We start from the raw sequence: 15,911 nt of genomic DNA on the forward strand, positions 1-15,911 counted from the left end.
GCTCAGCAATGATTTGTTTTTTTATTAGAGCAAAAAAGTCTTTATCTTCCTCAAAGAGTTGTAATAATGCAGAGATTAACAAGTCATTATTCATCAGGGCATATTTTCTGCTGAGATGACTCATTTTCAATTTTGAGGTAACAGGAAAAATTAAGCAAAAGTATTGGGCAGGGGCTGTAGCTCAGTGGTAGAGTGCTTGTCTCATGTGAGGCACTGGGTTTGATCCTCAGCACCACATAAAATAAATGAATAAATAAAGGTTGTATCCATCTACAACTAAAAAAAGAAAAAGAAAAAAAAAGAAAAAATATTAGAGGATATCTTTACGAACATTGGGTAGGGACATTCTTCTACGGCGGATGAAAAAATACAATCCATATATTTAACTGCATAAAGACAATGAAGGGAAGCCACAGCTTGGGAGAATATATTAAAACATATGGAACCAATACAGGATTAGAATCAAGAAAACGTTTATACTCTTTTTAATCTTTAAGAAAGCAGTAACAACTTTAAAAGTACACAAGAAATAAACAGGTATTTTATAGAAGAAACATACATTTTCAATTAAACATGAAAAAATATTCATTTTCATCAGTCATCAGAAGAATACAAATTAGCCTCCCAAATTACAAACCATTTCATATGTACCAGATAGGTGAAAAATCAATGGACAACAAGACTGGTATGGGCAAGAAGTTTTATTTTGTTCCCTGCTGAATCCACAGTGCCTGGCATATAGTAGACTATCAATAAATAATTGCTGGCAGGATGAACAATATAAACATCTGATAATATCAGGTACTGATGAGAATATGGACCAACTCATTAATCACTGCTTTTGGAAGTATACAATTTAACCACTTTGTGAAACAGCTTGACATTTTCTGGTGAGGTTGAAGAATATGCTCATCTGAGAGCCCAGTAATTCTATGCCTATGCAAATACCATCTTTACAGTATTATCATCTATAATTTAAAAAATTGGAAACAACCCAAATGTGTAATGACAGATCAGCTGCAGCACAGTCATGCAATGGAAAACTACCTGAGAGCAAACAAGTGATCTATAACCTATCCACCTGGATAAACTTCAAAATCAATGTGTGTGTGTGGGAGGGTGGGGGTGGGAAGCAAATCACAAAAGAATTTACAGCATAGGATTCCATTTATATAATGGTCAAAAATAGTCACGATAAAACAAAATATTTTATTTGCACACATGTATAGTAAATTATAAAGAAAAGCAAGAAAATTAACCAAAATTTAATGCAGTCATCAACTCTAAAGGATCTGAGGAGGGATATATTCTGAGGAAACAACATTCAGGCTTTAAAAGTAACCAGAAGTGTCTGTTCTGCCATGTGGAGAGTACATCATCATGTGTGAGTGCGCATGGGATCAAATCCACGACCTTGTGTGTGCTAACCACGCACTTTCCACTGAGCTATATTCCTAGCCCATATTATTCTGTTCATGGTATCAAAATACCTCATATATATGTTATATTCCATAGCAAAAAAAATTTTTTTAAGAACGATTTAAAAACGTCATTAGGACAGGTGCAGTGGCACATGACTGTAATCACAGCCTCCTGGGAGGCTGAGAGGAGTGTGACAAGTTCAAGGCCAGCTTGGGCAACTTAGGAAGACTTTGTCACAAAATAAAAAATGAAGTGGTGGGTATGTAGCTTAGATATGTGTTTGCCCATTATGTGTGAGACCTTGGGTTCAGTTGCCAGCACCACAAAAAATAAAATGAAATCAGTCATTAAATTATCACATGACACTCCATAAATTTATGTAATTTTTGTGATTTTATTTATCAGTTAAAATTTATTATTTTTTTTTGTACTGGCGTACAGAAAAACTTTAAGGGTAGTTTACCATTAAGCTACATCCCCAGTCCTTTTTATTTTTTATTTTGAGGCAGGTCTTGCTAAGTTCCTAAGAATGGCTGTGATCCTCCTGCCTTATCTTCCCAAGTTGCTGGAATGATAGGTGTGTACCAGCACACCTGACTATCAGTTAATTAAATAAAGGAAAGAAGGAAAAACCTAAAACAAATCATGACACAATAACAACAAAAGCAATAAAAAACCCCAGCAAATTCTTTAAGAACAAAGTTATAAATAGTAAATAGCCTGTATATTTTCCTGGAGCAGTCCCACTTTGATCTCTGGTTTCCTGGTGGAGGAGCATAGTAGGAATATTTTTGGTGGAAGTGACTATTAAGATGTGAATGCTGTGAATTTCTTATTTTCCAGAAAACAACGTGACGATTCATTGATGATGGGAGGGAGGAACATAGCATCCACAGAGGAGGGTTTGGAACTAGAGTGCTGGGTTAGGGCCCAAGTAGTGTCACCCATCTGCCATGGGATTGTGGCTCACTTACTTCCTAAGCTTCAGTTTTTTCATCCACAAAACAAGGGTAATAGTACCTGCCTGGGTCAGGAGTTTCCCAGCCACCTCCAGGATGATGAGCCTCTAGAAGAGTCACAGTTGGCTTTTCAGTTATGATTTATTATAGAGAAAGGATACAAAATGAAATCAAAGAGTGAAGGTACATGGGGTAAGGACTGGAGAAAACCAGTCATGAACTTCCTAGAGTCCTGTCATGATGGAGACACACAGGACATGCTTGATTCCTCCAGCATCCAGTTGTGACAACACACATGAAATGTTATTCATTAGGGACTCAGTGCCCAAGGTGTTTTGGGGGGTCTGGTCACATAGGCACCTCTGTTTAGCATATACCAAGATTCTAGACTCCCAGAAGGAAAGCGGGTGCTCAGTGTGCAGCTCATTGCTTGGACCTAGAGTTTAGACACAGTGAGCCACTCTTATCAGTTAGGGATTGGTGTGATCACTTCCATCATTAGGGTTTAGGCTCTCAGACTCCAGCCAGCAGCTGCCCTGCAAGCAAGCCTTTGCAAGGATGGCAGCCTCAGGCCTGCTGTGCCTACTTTCTCCACCCTGCTTATGGAGTTGCTATGAGGATTAAAGAGAAACGTCAATGCAGAACAGTTAGCACAGTGCTCAGTGCATATTAAATGCTTGATTGATACATGTTGTTATTATTTTAGGAAACAGACCTAAGGAGGCAACAGGTGTGACCTGACAAAAGGGACTTACTGAGATGAGACTTTAGAAGATGTCTCATCTCCTCTCTTATTAACGGATGAGGAACCTGAGCCTCACAAAGATGAGGGGGTTCACCTAGCGATACCCAATGTGTGCCATTTTGGTTTGTGAGGAGATGAGAATGGTCCCAATTTTAAAGGGAGGTTTCCCAAGCATCGCCCCTCTTGGGGCGAACACGGGAACCAGAGCCTTGGATAGGCGGTTTGTAGTAAGCATTAAACAAGGATGGCTCAAAGGCAATTCGGCAGCAGTGTCTGTCTCTCTAATTTAAATAGAAAGCTTGTCATTTGAAATGGTCTGACCCTTTTTATATCAGTGAGTGTCAGCTTGTGGTTTTGCTGTAGGAGATCTGATAATGCATACATTAGTCTTTCCTGAGACCTCTGACAAACTGATAGTAAGGGAACTGACCCAGCTGTGATTTGCATTGATTGAATGTTAACCAGTTGCATAGATTGGAAGGATGAACTGGCAAAGTCCTTTCTTTTCTTTTATTTGAACAGCTCTTTTTTATTCAGCTGGGTTTAAAAGAGGAGGAGTTGATTTATTTCCTAGTCCCTTCAAATAAACAAACCCTAGATTTTGTTCTAGAGATAACAGAAGTTCTCTATAGTGAGGTGTTCCTTTGTATTGGATCAGGGTAGAAAGATACTCCCAGAAAGCTGTGTGATGAATTCTTCCCAGAGAGATTGACTTTCCGACAGAGCCATTTGTGTTTGTGCCAAAATTTAGCTGTAAGTGCAAAATGGATTTTGTAATGCAATCTGTCTCTAAGTTCAGCATCACTTGACTATTATAAAGTAAGTACCTGTTATTTTTTAAAAGATGAAAATGTTAAAGTGTGAGTTTTTTTGGTAATAACAGCTGTTTTGAGCTATAATTCACATACAGTTCACCCGTGTTAAGTGTACAATTCAGTGGATTCTAGTTTATTCACTGAGTTTGCAATGGTCATCATAGTCATTCCAAGAACATATTCATCTCCCCAATGTGAAGTCCTGTACCCTTTAGCCTTCTAGTCTGCTGGCACCCCAACCCTAGGCAACAACCACTAATCTACTTTCTGTCTCTGTAGGTTTTCCTATTCTGGAAGTTTCATGTAAATGGACTCGTAATACGTAGTCTTTGTGATGAACCTCTTTTACTTAGTGGTTTTCAAGGTTCGTCTATGTTGTCGTGTTGATCAGAAATTTCTTCCTTTTTGTAAGTCAGATCCATTGTTTGAATATACCACATTTTATATGTCTGTTCATCAGTTCTTAGATATTTGAGTTGTTTCTACTTTTGGGGTATCAGGAATAATGTTGCTATGAGTATTTGTGTTCATGTTTTTGTGTACCATAAACTTAAAGACTTTATTGCCTTGTACTAGCAGACACTGCTGCGTACCATGTGCTAGGCCTTGTACTTGTGAATTTACCCTCAAGGAAATTGCAACCTACTGGAGGAGATGCATCAGGAAGTAGATAATATTGCAGTTCATAAGTGCTATGCAAAGAAAAGTCCTGGATATTGTGGAAGCACAGAAGAAACTGCTAACTCATACAGGGTGACAGCAGAGATGGCCCATGAAAACCTGAGAAGAGTCTGAACTGAACATCAAAAGATGAGGAATTGATTTTAGGTAAAGAATGGAGGGGCAGGACTTAAGGGATCTCGTGAGGAACTTTGATTCTAGTTTGATTCTAGTCAAAGTAAAAAACCAACAGTGTTTTTTGTTTGTTTGTTTTTTGGGGACAGTGAATTGATATTATCAGAACTCTGTGTTTAGAAGGTTTAGCATTAGAAAGGAGAGAGGATGGGAAAGGGACACTTTGGAGTTTGTTGCTATAGACCAAGCCCTAGGCAGTGGCCAATGGAAGTGGAGAAAGAGACCCAGAATGCCTTTGCAAAAAGTATTTTTAAATTCTAAAATAATATGTATATGTAAATAATATGAAAATATAGACTCATGTACAAAAATAAAATTAAAACCTTGTAGGAACAACTACCTTTAAAAATAAAACTAAAACCCTGTACAACAATTATCTTTAAAATTTTTTAAATTGTATTATAAATTAACAATTGATAATTCTGTATATTAATGGGGTATAAAATATTATGATTTATGAATACAGTGTGGAGTAATTAAATTAACATCTGGGAACAAATACCTTTTAAACACTCTTCATATTTTTCCTTAAAGTATATTTACAAGTATCCAATTTAAATCTTAGTCTATATTCAGGCATAAAATACTACTTTTTCTTACTTCTATAACCTAATGTAATCCACAGCAAGCTAGTCTTCTATGAACTGATAAGAAAGTTACTACACAGGGTGTCTTTCTCTTTTTGGTACCAGGGGCAGCTTAATCATTGAGCCACATTCCCAGTCCTTTTTATTTTTAAATTAAAAAAAAATTTGTTTTAGTTGTAGGTGGATACAATACCTTTGTTTTATTTTTATGTGGTGCTGAGGATTGAACGTAGGGCCTCATGCATGCTAGGCGAGTGCTCTACCACTGAGCCACAACCCCAGCCCTTTATTTTATAATTTTTGAGACAGGGTCTCACTAAGTTGCTTAGGGTCTTGCTAAATTGCTGAGGCTGATCTCAAACTTGGAATCCTCCTGCCTCAGCCTCCAGAGTCACTGGAATTACAGGCATATGCCACCATGCCTAGCCAGGTTCCCTTTCTTGCAGTGGGATCAAACAAGAACCCCACAGTCCCGTTGTTCTTAACCTGTTAGCTTCTCTCAGCCATTCCCCATCTGGTGCCCTGGAGTGGTGAGACTGGTAGACTCCTGTCCCCACAAAGCACCTTTTCTCTGGTTAAATTGTTTCCACTTCCTCTGTTCAAACCCTTTCCTTTCTCCCTTCCTGCTTTGAGATAGCCTAGCAAAACCCTCTTAATGTGTTCCACCAAATATAGTGGTAACCTGTTTTTTTTTCTTAGGGTAGGGATGGGGAAAATCAGTTAGGTGGTTCTGTGGTGGTGGTGGTGATTTTCTTTTTTAAATAATTTCCCCTAATATGGTGAGTTATGATACTCTGCAGTTTTGACTAACGCTCTTTTTGTGTCATTTTAAAAATGCTTCCAGAATATTCCATCATGTAAGATTTGTATAACATATTTGTAGATAACATGAAATAAGTAGCTTTGTGCATACAATGTTTGCTGTTTTTGACAAATTCTTGAGGTGAATCTACTGGGTAAAAGGCATAACTTTTTTGGACTGTTGCCGATCGTGCTTTGTTGTGTCTATCTCTGCGTAGCATAGGTTAGCACCTTCAGTTACACTACTTACTAGCTCACAGTTCTGTAGGTCAGGAGTCCAGACAAACCAAGGCATCAACCAGCAGTGTTCCCACCTGGAGGCTTCACTTAGGGAGAATTCACTTCCAAACTCTCAGGTTGTTGGAAAATCCTGATTTTAGGGGTAGTAGGATTGAGATTCCTGTTTTCTTGTGGTTGTTATTTAGAGGCTGGTTGCTGTCAGTTCCCAGAGGCCTTTCAGGTCCTCCCCGCTTGACCCCTCCCACTTCCACAGCCAACGGTGAGCAGTCTTCATGTCCAACCCTTCTCCCTTCCCATTTCTGACTTCCAGATCTAGGTTTAAATGACTGATGAGATTAGGTCTCTAGGTCTTCCCCTCTTTTTCATTAGTTCCCATCTGTACTCATTAAACAATAACTCCCTATTCTGGGCTTCCTCATCTAGCCCCTGGTGACCTCTATTCTATTTTCTGTTTCTGTGAACTTGCCTGTTTCAGTTCGATTCATACAACTAAGTTTGTCTTTAATTTTTTTCTTTTTTTACAGTATTGGGGATTGAACCCAGAGTCTTATGCATGCTAGGCAAGTGCTCTGTCACTGAGCTGCTTCCCCAGCCCTTTTTAAAAATTTATTTTGAGACAGGTTCTTGCTGTCTTGTTGCACTGGCTGGCCTTGAACTTCCAAATGTCCTGCCTCAGCCTTCTGAGTAGCTGGGATTATAAGCATGTGCCACAATGCCCAATGTTTTTGTCTTTTGGGTCTTGCCTGTTTCACTTTGCATAATGTTTTAAGAATTCATCCCTTTCATATCAGAAGTTCCTTTCTTTTTAAGACTGAATAATATTCCATTGAATATTATACCACATTTTATTTTTACCCCACATTCATCCATCTTGGACATTTGGGTTGTTTCAGTTCTATCTTGAGGTCAGCCTATTTGTGACCTTAATTTATGCTTCTAAAATTCCTTTGCATAGTCCCTAGATTGATGTTTTATTAGCACTGAATAGCAGGGAGGAGGTGTGTGTACACCATGGCCCAGCATCTTGGGGGCCATGTTAGGATTCTCCTATCGCGCCGCCCTTGCAGGCGAGCCATCCTGTCTTCCTTGATAACATTCTTCTAGAAGCTGCACAGAAGCTTGCTGGCCTTGAAGTGGCACCTTGTTTCATGGCCTGCCTTTCCAGCTGTGTTTTTCTCTGCTTGTGACCGTAGTGCAATATGAAGGATGTACTTTTCAGCCTTCAGTGAGAGCACTCTGGCTTCTAGTCCCCAGTGTTACCTGTGACGTTTCTCCAGGGTGGACAAGTGTGTGAAATCCCTTGTAAGGCCAGTGAGGATAGGGAGAGAATTTCTGCTTGCCATTTGTGATTTTGACAGTATGTACAAAATGAATTCTCTCTTGACAATCTCTCAGAAATATCAAGACTTAGACCATTTAATAACCAAACAATGGCACAAGTAATTCGTGTTAATGATATGCAAATGCATTTGAACTTGTCCCAATAAGAGAATTTAGGACTCTAACTGCCAGGATTCAAAACAGCCTCCTGTTTCAGCCTAGTTGCAGATTCACTGGACTCAGCACCATCTTTTGGGAGTTAGGCTTTGGATTCTGCAGTGATGGTGCTCAGTAGGAATGTGGAGACCTAGTTAATGGAAACCAGAAAAATGCACTTGAAATTTCATCTTGAATGAACTAGGCATCTTAGTAACAAGAATATGACCGTGGATTCAGCCGGGGTGCTGTTGGAATAATGCCAGCCTCCCTATGGCTTGAGGCCTTGGGAAAGGCCTGGGTGTGTTGTGTGTGTGTATGGGGGCCAGTGTCCCAGGATAGTTTCCCCTTGGAAAAGGGTCTTTGTGCATCAAAGCTGTTGGTCATCATGCTGCTCAGACTCCCTGAGGGATAGTAACAGTTAGCAACTGCCATGCTGTCAACATGAAACTTGGGTGGGAACTAGAATGGGGTCAAAGTACCACTCTAGAGAACTAATCATACTTGCTGGCTGGGGGCTGGCTGGGACATGGGAAGAAGATCCAAAGGGAACACCTGTCTTCTCCACCCAGTCAGGGTCTGCTCGCATTACTGAATCTGTGTTCTCTCTCATAGGCAACTGCAATGTCTGTGGACTGTCTTGGGCAGCATGCAGTGCTTTCTGGGTAAGTGAACTTTGAGAGTATGTCTGCCACAATTTCTGGGGAACAAATTGCAAATCAAGTTTTTGGGACATTGGAAAATATCCTGGTATTTAGGAATTATGATCACAGGGTTTAGTTCTTAGAACCTAGTGAATACAGGACACACTTGTAGGGGTAACTCACTGTTTATTTTTGTTTTTGCCCTAATAAGTAAGCAGTAGAATTCCATTGAAATTTTAGTGACTGGTAGTTTGGTCTTGAAATTGCGATTTTCTGCTTATTACATAGATCCTTCGAGAAAGCTATCTGGTATAGTTAAATAGGTAGTGACTAGGATTGAGGGCATCTGGGTTCTGTTTTGGCAGTGCCACTAATCTTGAGCCCCTGGACTTTTTTTTTGGGGGGGGGCTGGCGGATACCAGGGATTAAGCCCAGGGGCACTCAACCCTTGAACTACATCCCCAGCCCTTTTAAATTTTTAAATTTAGGGCCTTGCTGAGTTGTTCAGCTGGCTTTGAACTTGGAAATCCTCTGCCTCCTGAGTTGCTGGGTTTATAGGTACATGCCACTGTACCCAGCAACCCCTGGACATTTGTTCAGTTGACATCACTGCATTTTGGTTTTCTAATGAAGGAATTAAACTACATAGTATTCTGTAGTATTTATGGCTATTTTTTTTTTTTTTTTCCATGGTGGGGATTAAACCTGGGGCACTAAATCACTGAGCTACATTCCCAGCCTTTTTAAAAATTTTTTAAATTTTGAGACAGGGTCTTGCTAAGTTGCAAAGGCTGACCTTGAACTTTTGATCCTTCTGCCTCAGCCTCCCATGTTGCTGGGATTACAGGCATGTATTATCACACAGGCTTTTGTAGTGTTTTCAAACTCAAAAGTTATAAGATTCTGACAATTAAGGTTCATCTCTGCCTTTGCTAATAACCCAGGCGATGTACCAGGATAAAATTTGATGGGCAGGGTCTTGCCTTCCCTTTCATATTGCTCTGGGTTATTATCCCTACCTCTCAAATTTAGCTGTATTTTCATTAACTTAGTTATTTACAAACCTATTTATAAAACAGTGAAAATATTTTATTTTCTGTTAGTTCATTATTTTATTTTGCAATTGCTTTAATTTACCTTTTTAAAAAGGCACATTCACATAGCAAACATTTAAATAGTTCAAAAGGATATATCGTGGAAAATTTTCCTCCTGCCTATGGACACCTCCCCAGAGACATTATTGACATTGTTTTCTTCTGTGATACTAGACACATGGATAAGGAAATACTGGTATTTCTCTCTTTCAGTTCTAGTTTCCTGTTTTTTTTTTTTTTTTTAACAGCTTTATTAAGATATAATTAATATACCATGTAATTCACTCATTTGGAGAGTATAGTTTAGCTGGGTATAGGGCTCACATCCATAATCCCAGTGGCTCAGGAGGCTAAGGCAGAAGGATCACAAGTTCAAGACCAGTCTCAGCAACTTAATGAGACCCTGTCTCAAAATAAAAAACAAGGGCCGGGGAGATAGCTCAGTTGGTAGAACGCGTGCCTTGCAAGCACAAAGTCCTGGGTTCAATCCCTAGCACCGCAAAACAAACAAAAATAAAAAACAACAACAATGAAAAAAGGGCTGGGAATGTTAGCTTAATGGTAAAGTGCCTCTGGGTTATATCTCCAGAGCTCCCAACCCCAAAAGAGTATGATTTAGTGTTTTTTTTTTTTTTTTTTTTGTATATTACATTTTTTTAAAAAGTTTTTTTAATTGTTGATGGACCTTTATTTATTTATATGCGGTGCTAAGAATGGAACTCAGTGCCTCACACATGCCAGGCAAGCGCTTTACCACTGAGCCACAACCCCAGCCCTGGATTTATCCATCCATCTTTATAAATTGACTCCTTACACCAGAAGGTGAGGATGGGCACTTTTACTGTGCTCTGTGGGTCCTTGCACACCTACCTGGCCTAACCCCTCTTTCCAGTACAGCTCCGTAGCAGTCATTTAGTTGGTTAAGTATTTGGGGTTCCTTTTCTCAGAATTATAATGAGATCCTATGCCATTCCGATTCTGGGCTCTTTGTGGCCTAGTTTTCTCTTTGGAAACCTAAAAATCCTATCTTTATCTCTAGAGTTTGTGAAATTTTCATCATGACTGCTTTGTCTATGTCTGGGTACTCAGGACCCCTTCCCCACTTCTTTACATTATTGTTTATCTAAGCCAATAGAGGCTTAACTCTCTTGGTATCATGTTGCTCTATTAATGACTCATAAAACACTCTCAAGTGCCTTGGAGTAACTGGGCTCAAATGTTAGATTTCCTAGTGTTGACTGATGTAGAGAGTGGTATCCTCTAGGAGAGGATGGAGGTATGTGACTGGAAGTCAACGCAGGTATCCCTTGTTCTAGTGTGCTCTTAGATATGTACGCATCTGTATTGGTTTTCAACGTGAACTTGAAGTGCTCTATTTCATTTTCTTATGCTGAATTTGAATATATGTATAAATTGCATGTAAAATTTTATACATAAAATAAGTTCAAATTTTAAAATAAGTATGGAGTGTACTAATCTGAAATGAACAGTTCAAATAAATTTCCAAGTATATTTTCATGTAATACCATTCAGATTGAGATACAGAATACTTTTTAGCACCTTGGAAGATTCTTCTGATCTGGAAGTCTGTGTGTTTCATTTGAAGACTTTTTCCTGCATTGTGTCTTGATCATTTTCTCCTCTCCCCTCTCTTCCTATTAGTCAGTGTGAGCTTTTCTGTGGCTTCTCTTCTGACCTTTTCGTCCTTTTGTTTTGCATCCTGGGAGTTTCCAACTTTAACATCTATCCCTTCTATCAGATTTTCTTAAATTTCAACTATTACTTTAATTTTCAGAAATGTTTAAGATTTTTGAAAACTCCCAACTAAAATTTTAATTTACACTCCACAATATTCTCTCTTAACTCTGAGAATATTGATTCCAAGCTTTTTCTTTCCTCTACATTATCCCTGTTCTCACTGAGATCCTTTCCCTCCTCTGTTGCTTTCTTCCAGGTTTCCTCAGTGACTGAGCTCATTGGCTCTGTTCACACTGAGGAGTGATCCGAGTGGCTACCTAGGTGGGTGGCTGTGGGACACTCTAGGGAGATCAGGTGGGAACTGGGCCTTCTTACTAGTGGCTACCAGGTGTCCTTGTATCCAGGGTATTGTTTGTGATTGTGTTTTGGGGGACCTGACGCGTGTTGTGAGTTGCGTCGTGAGTGCCCCATCCCAGTAGGGGAAAGGCCTGGAGGCCCTGAGCTCACTCTGCAGGGTTTTGAGCACAGCACCTTAATTTAGCATCTGTGCTGTGCTGCTAGTCCCAGGTTTGGGGTTTCTCTAGGGAAGAGCAGCACCCACCCTCCCTGGCTGTTTGAGGGCCACACAAACCTCTCTCTTTAGTGTACTTTCAAACAGTTCTTATATTTTGTTCTGTCTTTTTGTCCCTCAAAAAGTGCCCCCATGTCCTTACCTGGAGGCGTCATAGCGTCCTGCAGTGTGAGCCAGTGGGCTCCTCAGTCTCCTCCCCTCTCCAGCACTTGAAATTTATTTACCTTTCTTTACTCTAGATCAGTTAACCACCTGTCCATCTGCTTTCCATTTTCTCTCTCATTTTCTTTGTCTTTGTGTGTTTCTTTCCTTTCCTTTCTTTCTTTTAACTCTTATTTGAGTGGGGCTTCAGGGGAGTGAAGGTAAACGCAGGTTTGGCCGGCAGTGCTCACCTGAAGTGCCCGGTTTCTGCTCATCTGCCTTTGCTCTGTAGTGCCTCTGATACATCATGTGCAGAGCTCTTAGCCTCGTACTGTTTTTCTTTCTAACAGGAAGAAGCCAGCCTGTCTACTGCAGGAGCAGGTGTTTGCTTTGGGGGAGGCCAGAGGTTCAAGATCTTTGTTCTGCATTAACTTTCTTAGAAGTCCTGGAAGTTTTGTGAAATTGTATCTTGCCCATTATCCTTCTTTTGCCTTAAGCTCTTTAGGATTTCTCCTGCCATCTGGAGTTTTACATTCTATTTGTCTGAACAGGGGCTACTGATCACTTTATTTTTTGACCTTACCTGTTCTTATTGATAGTCAGGGGCTTGGAGCACTCTAATGAGGACTCAATAGAAGATGACTGTGGAATGTTGATTCAAATGCCAAGATTTTCTTTTTTTACTTGAAAGAAAAAATAGGTGAACACAGGACATCCTTGTTTTCAGATTCTTTATATGGATACCGTTAACATTAGTGGTACTTACTATGTTATTTTAACTATTATTCTTTTTTCGTGGGTTATTTTTTCCCTTCCTGATAGATTTAATTTAGTTTCCCGGTAGTAGACTTGTAGAGGAATTTGAGATTTTTCTGCAGGGATTGACTTAGTGATAAGTGAAGTATTTAAAGTGACACACATTTGGAGTGTAGAGCACCGTGCCTAGTGATGTGGAGCATACTAAGATATTCAAGACATGGTCCATCCATACTGCAGACACTGGGTTGAACAAGAGCCTTAATATTAGTCCTGCTCTGGAGGTAAATGTTGCCCATGCACCGGGATACAATGTGGAAGCAGTAACTGACCCTAACTTGGGCATTGGGAAGGGCTGGGAGAGGGGCAGGTTGGAGCTGAAGTCAGCAAGCAGACAGACTCTTAGGGATGGACATGGTTGGGAAGGCCACCTTTGGAGGTAGACTCTCACCCAGATGCTGCTCCCCTTGCTTAACTGCCAGTTTGAGTTACTCTTGTCACTTGTCACTTGTATATCTCTCAGAGTAGATAAATGTCTGTGCATCTGGGGTTTTTAGAAGCACTGCATGCAGACCATGTGTGATTCTAAGCGTGCTTCTCTGTCTTGGTGCCCGTGCGGCTGTGCTGCCTTATTGCTATAATGCTGATGTTGTTCTCCTAGCCGAAGATTCCTGTACATCGTCAATCTAGATGCCCCTTTCGAAGGTCACCGGAAAATCTCTCGTCAGAGCAAATGGGACATCGGAGCTGTGCAGTGGAATCCTCATGACAGCTTCGCACATTATTTTGCAGCTTCGGTGAGTTTACTTAAGGAATGTCGTCTTTTAAATGTGCCATCTTGGCTGGCAGGTTTGTGTCCTGTGTAAAAAAAGAAAATGTAGTTCTTGTTCCTCAGTCAGGAGAGAGTGTTGAATGGCTCTGCCAGAAAGAGGCAAATGGCAAGTTGAAGGAAGTAAACGTACGTGTGTATCACACCTGCATGCGTATGTGTAAATATGTCCGTTTGCTGGTTCCGTGGGTGTCAGGCCTTGTGTTTCTAGGGAGCGAACCTAGATTTTGAAAGGGAAGTAGGTAGATGCTTTCATCTGTGTGTGGTGAGAATCCATTTTCACTAGCAGCAGGATAACTAGCCTGATGGCAAATGACCGGAAGATGTTCAAGGAGGATACCTGAGGAGTTGGCCTGGGCTCAGCCCCCCATCACTCTCAGAGGGAGCAGGAGACTCCCTACACCCTTCTGCTCAGAGGAAGGGCTTCTTGATTGAGATTCATTAGATTGATTGGCCTCATTAAATTTGAGTGCCTGCTTATGCGTGAATTTTCCCAGGGAAAACATACATAAGTCTTAATAGGTTTTCTGAGAAATTTATGATCCCAAGAGATCCTGGGCTCCATCATCTCTGGCATCTTTCTCCAGATTCTATGTCATCATTCTTTTTCCTGTAACAACTAGCGATCAAAGCCTTTTGCTCCAATTGCACTGGGCTGGATAGTGTTTAAGTGAATCTTCTTATTAGCTTGGGGCGGGGCCTTTCTGCAGTGCTGGTCTATTCTTGTCAAGAACAACAGTCTGTGGGATTTAGCAAAGGAAGAAGAGCCACGTTGTCGGCTTGAGAAGGAAGAAAAACCTTCTTGTGAGGCCCAGTGGTGCACACCTGTGATCCCACTGTCTCTGGAGGTTGAGGCAGAAGGATCACAAGTTTGAGGCCAGCCTCAGCAATTTAGTGAGACCCTGTCTCAAAATAAAAAAAAATAAAAATGGCTGGGGATGTAGCTCAGTGTAGACTACTACCTCTTTGGTTCAATCCCAAATACCTCCACCCACCCTCCAAAAAAAGAAAAGTAAAAAGGGCTGGGGATGTGGCTTAGAAGTAGAGTGTTTGCTTAGCATGTGCAAGGCCCTGAGTTCAGTAGTTCAATACCCAGCACTACAAAAAACAAAAACAAAAACAAAAAAATGTTCCCTGGGAAGCAAAATTGCCTCTGATTGAGAGCCAATGATTTTAAGCTAACTACGTTTTTTTTTTTTTTTTTTTTTTTTGCATTGTGTTTCTATGGATTTACCTATTCGGAATATTTCATGCAAATGGAATCATATAATCAATGCCTTTTTGTGTTTAGCCTTTTACACTTAGCCTAATGTTTTAGAGTTCATCCATGTGGAGTTTATTCCTTTTTTTGACTGAGTAATACTCCATGGTATATATATATCATGATTCATTTATCCATCAGTGGATGGACACTTCACTGACAGTTTTGAAGAGTGCCCACCTGAACTTGGCGTGTAGATGTACTTGTTTTCAGTTCTGGACGTGTGTTTAGGAGTAAAATTTGAGGGTCGTATGGTCATAAATTTCTTTTTTTTTTTTTTTCTACGCAATTGTACAGTCTACTTTTATTTTATTTTTTTAAATTTATTTTTATTGTAAACAAATGGGATACATGTTGTTTCTGTTTGTACATGGAGTAACAACATACCATTTGCATATTCATAAATTTACATAGAGTAATGATGTTTGATTCATTCCATTATTTTTTTCCTTCCCCCCAACCCCTCCCACCTCTCTTTTCCCTCTATACAGTCCCTCCTTCCTCCATTCTTGTCCCACTCCCACCCCCCATTAAGTGTCATCATCCGCTTATCAGTGAGAACATTCCTCCTTTGGATTTTTGAGATTGGCTTATCTCACTTAACATGATATTCTCCAATTTCATCCAATTTGCCTGCAAATGCCATAATTTTATTATTCTTTATAGCTGAGTAATATTCCATTGTATATATATACCACAGTTTCTTTATCCATTCATCAATTGAAGGGCATCTAGGTTGGTTCCATAGTCTGGCTATTGTGAATTGAGCAGCTATGAACATTGATGTGGCTGTATCTCTGTAGTGTGCTGATTTTAAGTCCTTTGGGTATAGGCCGAGGAGTGGGATAGCTGGGTCAAATGGTAGGTCCATTCCAAGTTTTCTAAGGAATCTCCACACTGCTTTACAGAGTGGCTGCACTAATTTGCAGTCCCACTAGCAATGTATGAGTGTACCTTTCTCCCCACATCCTCGCCAACACCTATTGTTGCCTGTGTTCTTGATAATCGCCATTCTAA

The 15,911-nt window shown here is 40.1% G+C and overlaps 1 protein-coding gene across 10 annotated transcripts in view; it reads left to right on the forward strand.

The window, feature by feature from the left end:
- The window catches only part of WDR59 (WD repeat domain 59), a 79,217-nt gene that overhangs the window by 5,689 nt on the left and 57,617 nt on the right, over nt 1–15,911 (forward strand). For all 10 annotated transcript variants that reach the window (XR_013760562.1, XR_013760563.1, XM_079119653.1 and 7 more), the window contains exons 2-3: nt 8,516–8,565; nt 13,466–13,601. Coding sequence is in view for 8 of the 10 variants with exons in the window: in XM_079119653.1 (XP_078975779.1) it covers nt 8,516–8,565; nt 13,466–13,601 (186 nt within the window). In the remaining 2 variants the exon portion in view is untranslated. The remainder of the gene's footprint in view (nt 1–8,515; nt 8,566–13,465; nt 13,602–15,911) is intronic.

The sequence above is a fragment of the Sciurus vulgaris genome (assembly GCF_902686455.1).
Source record: "Sciurus vulgaris genome assembly, chromosome: 17".
In the NCBI taxonomy this organism is placed as follows: Eukaryota; Metazoa; Chordata; class Mammalia; order Rodentia; family Sciuridae; genus Sciurus; species Sciurus vulgaris.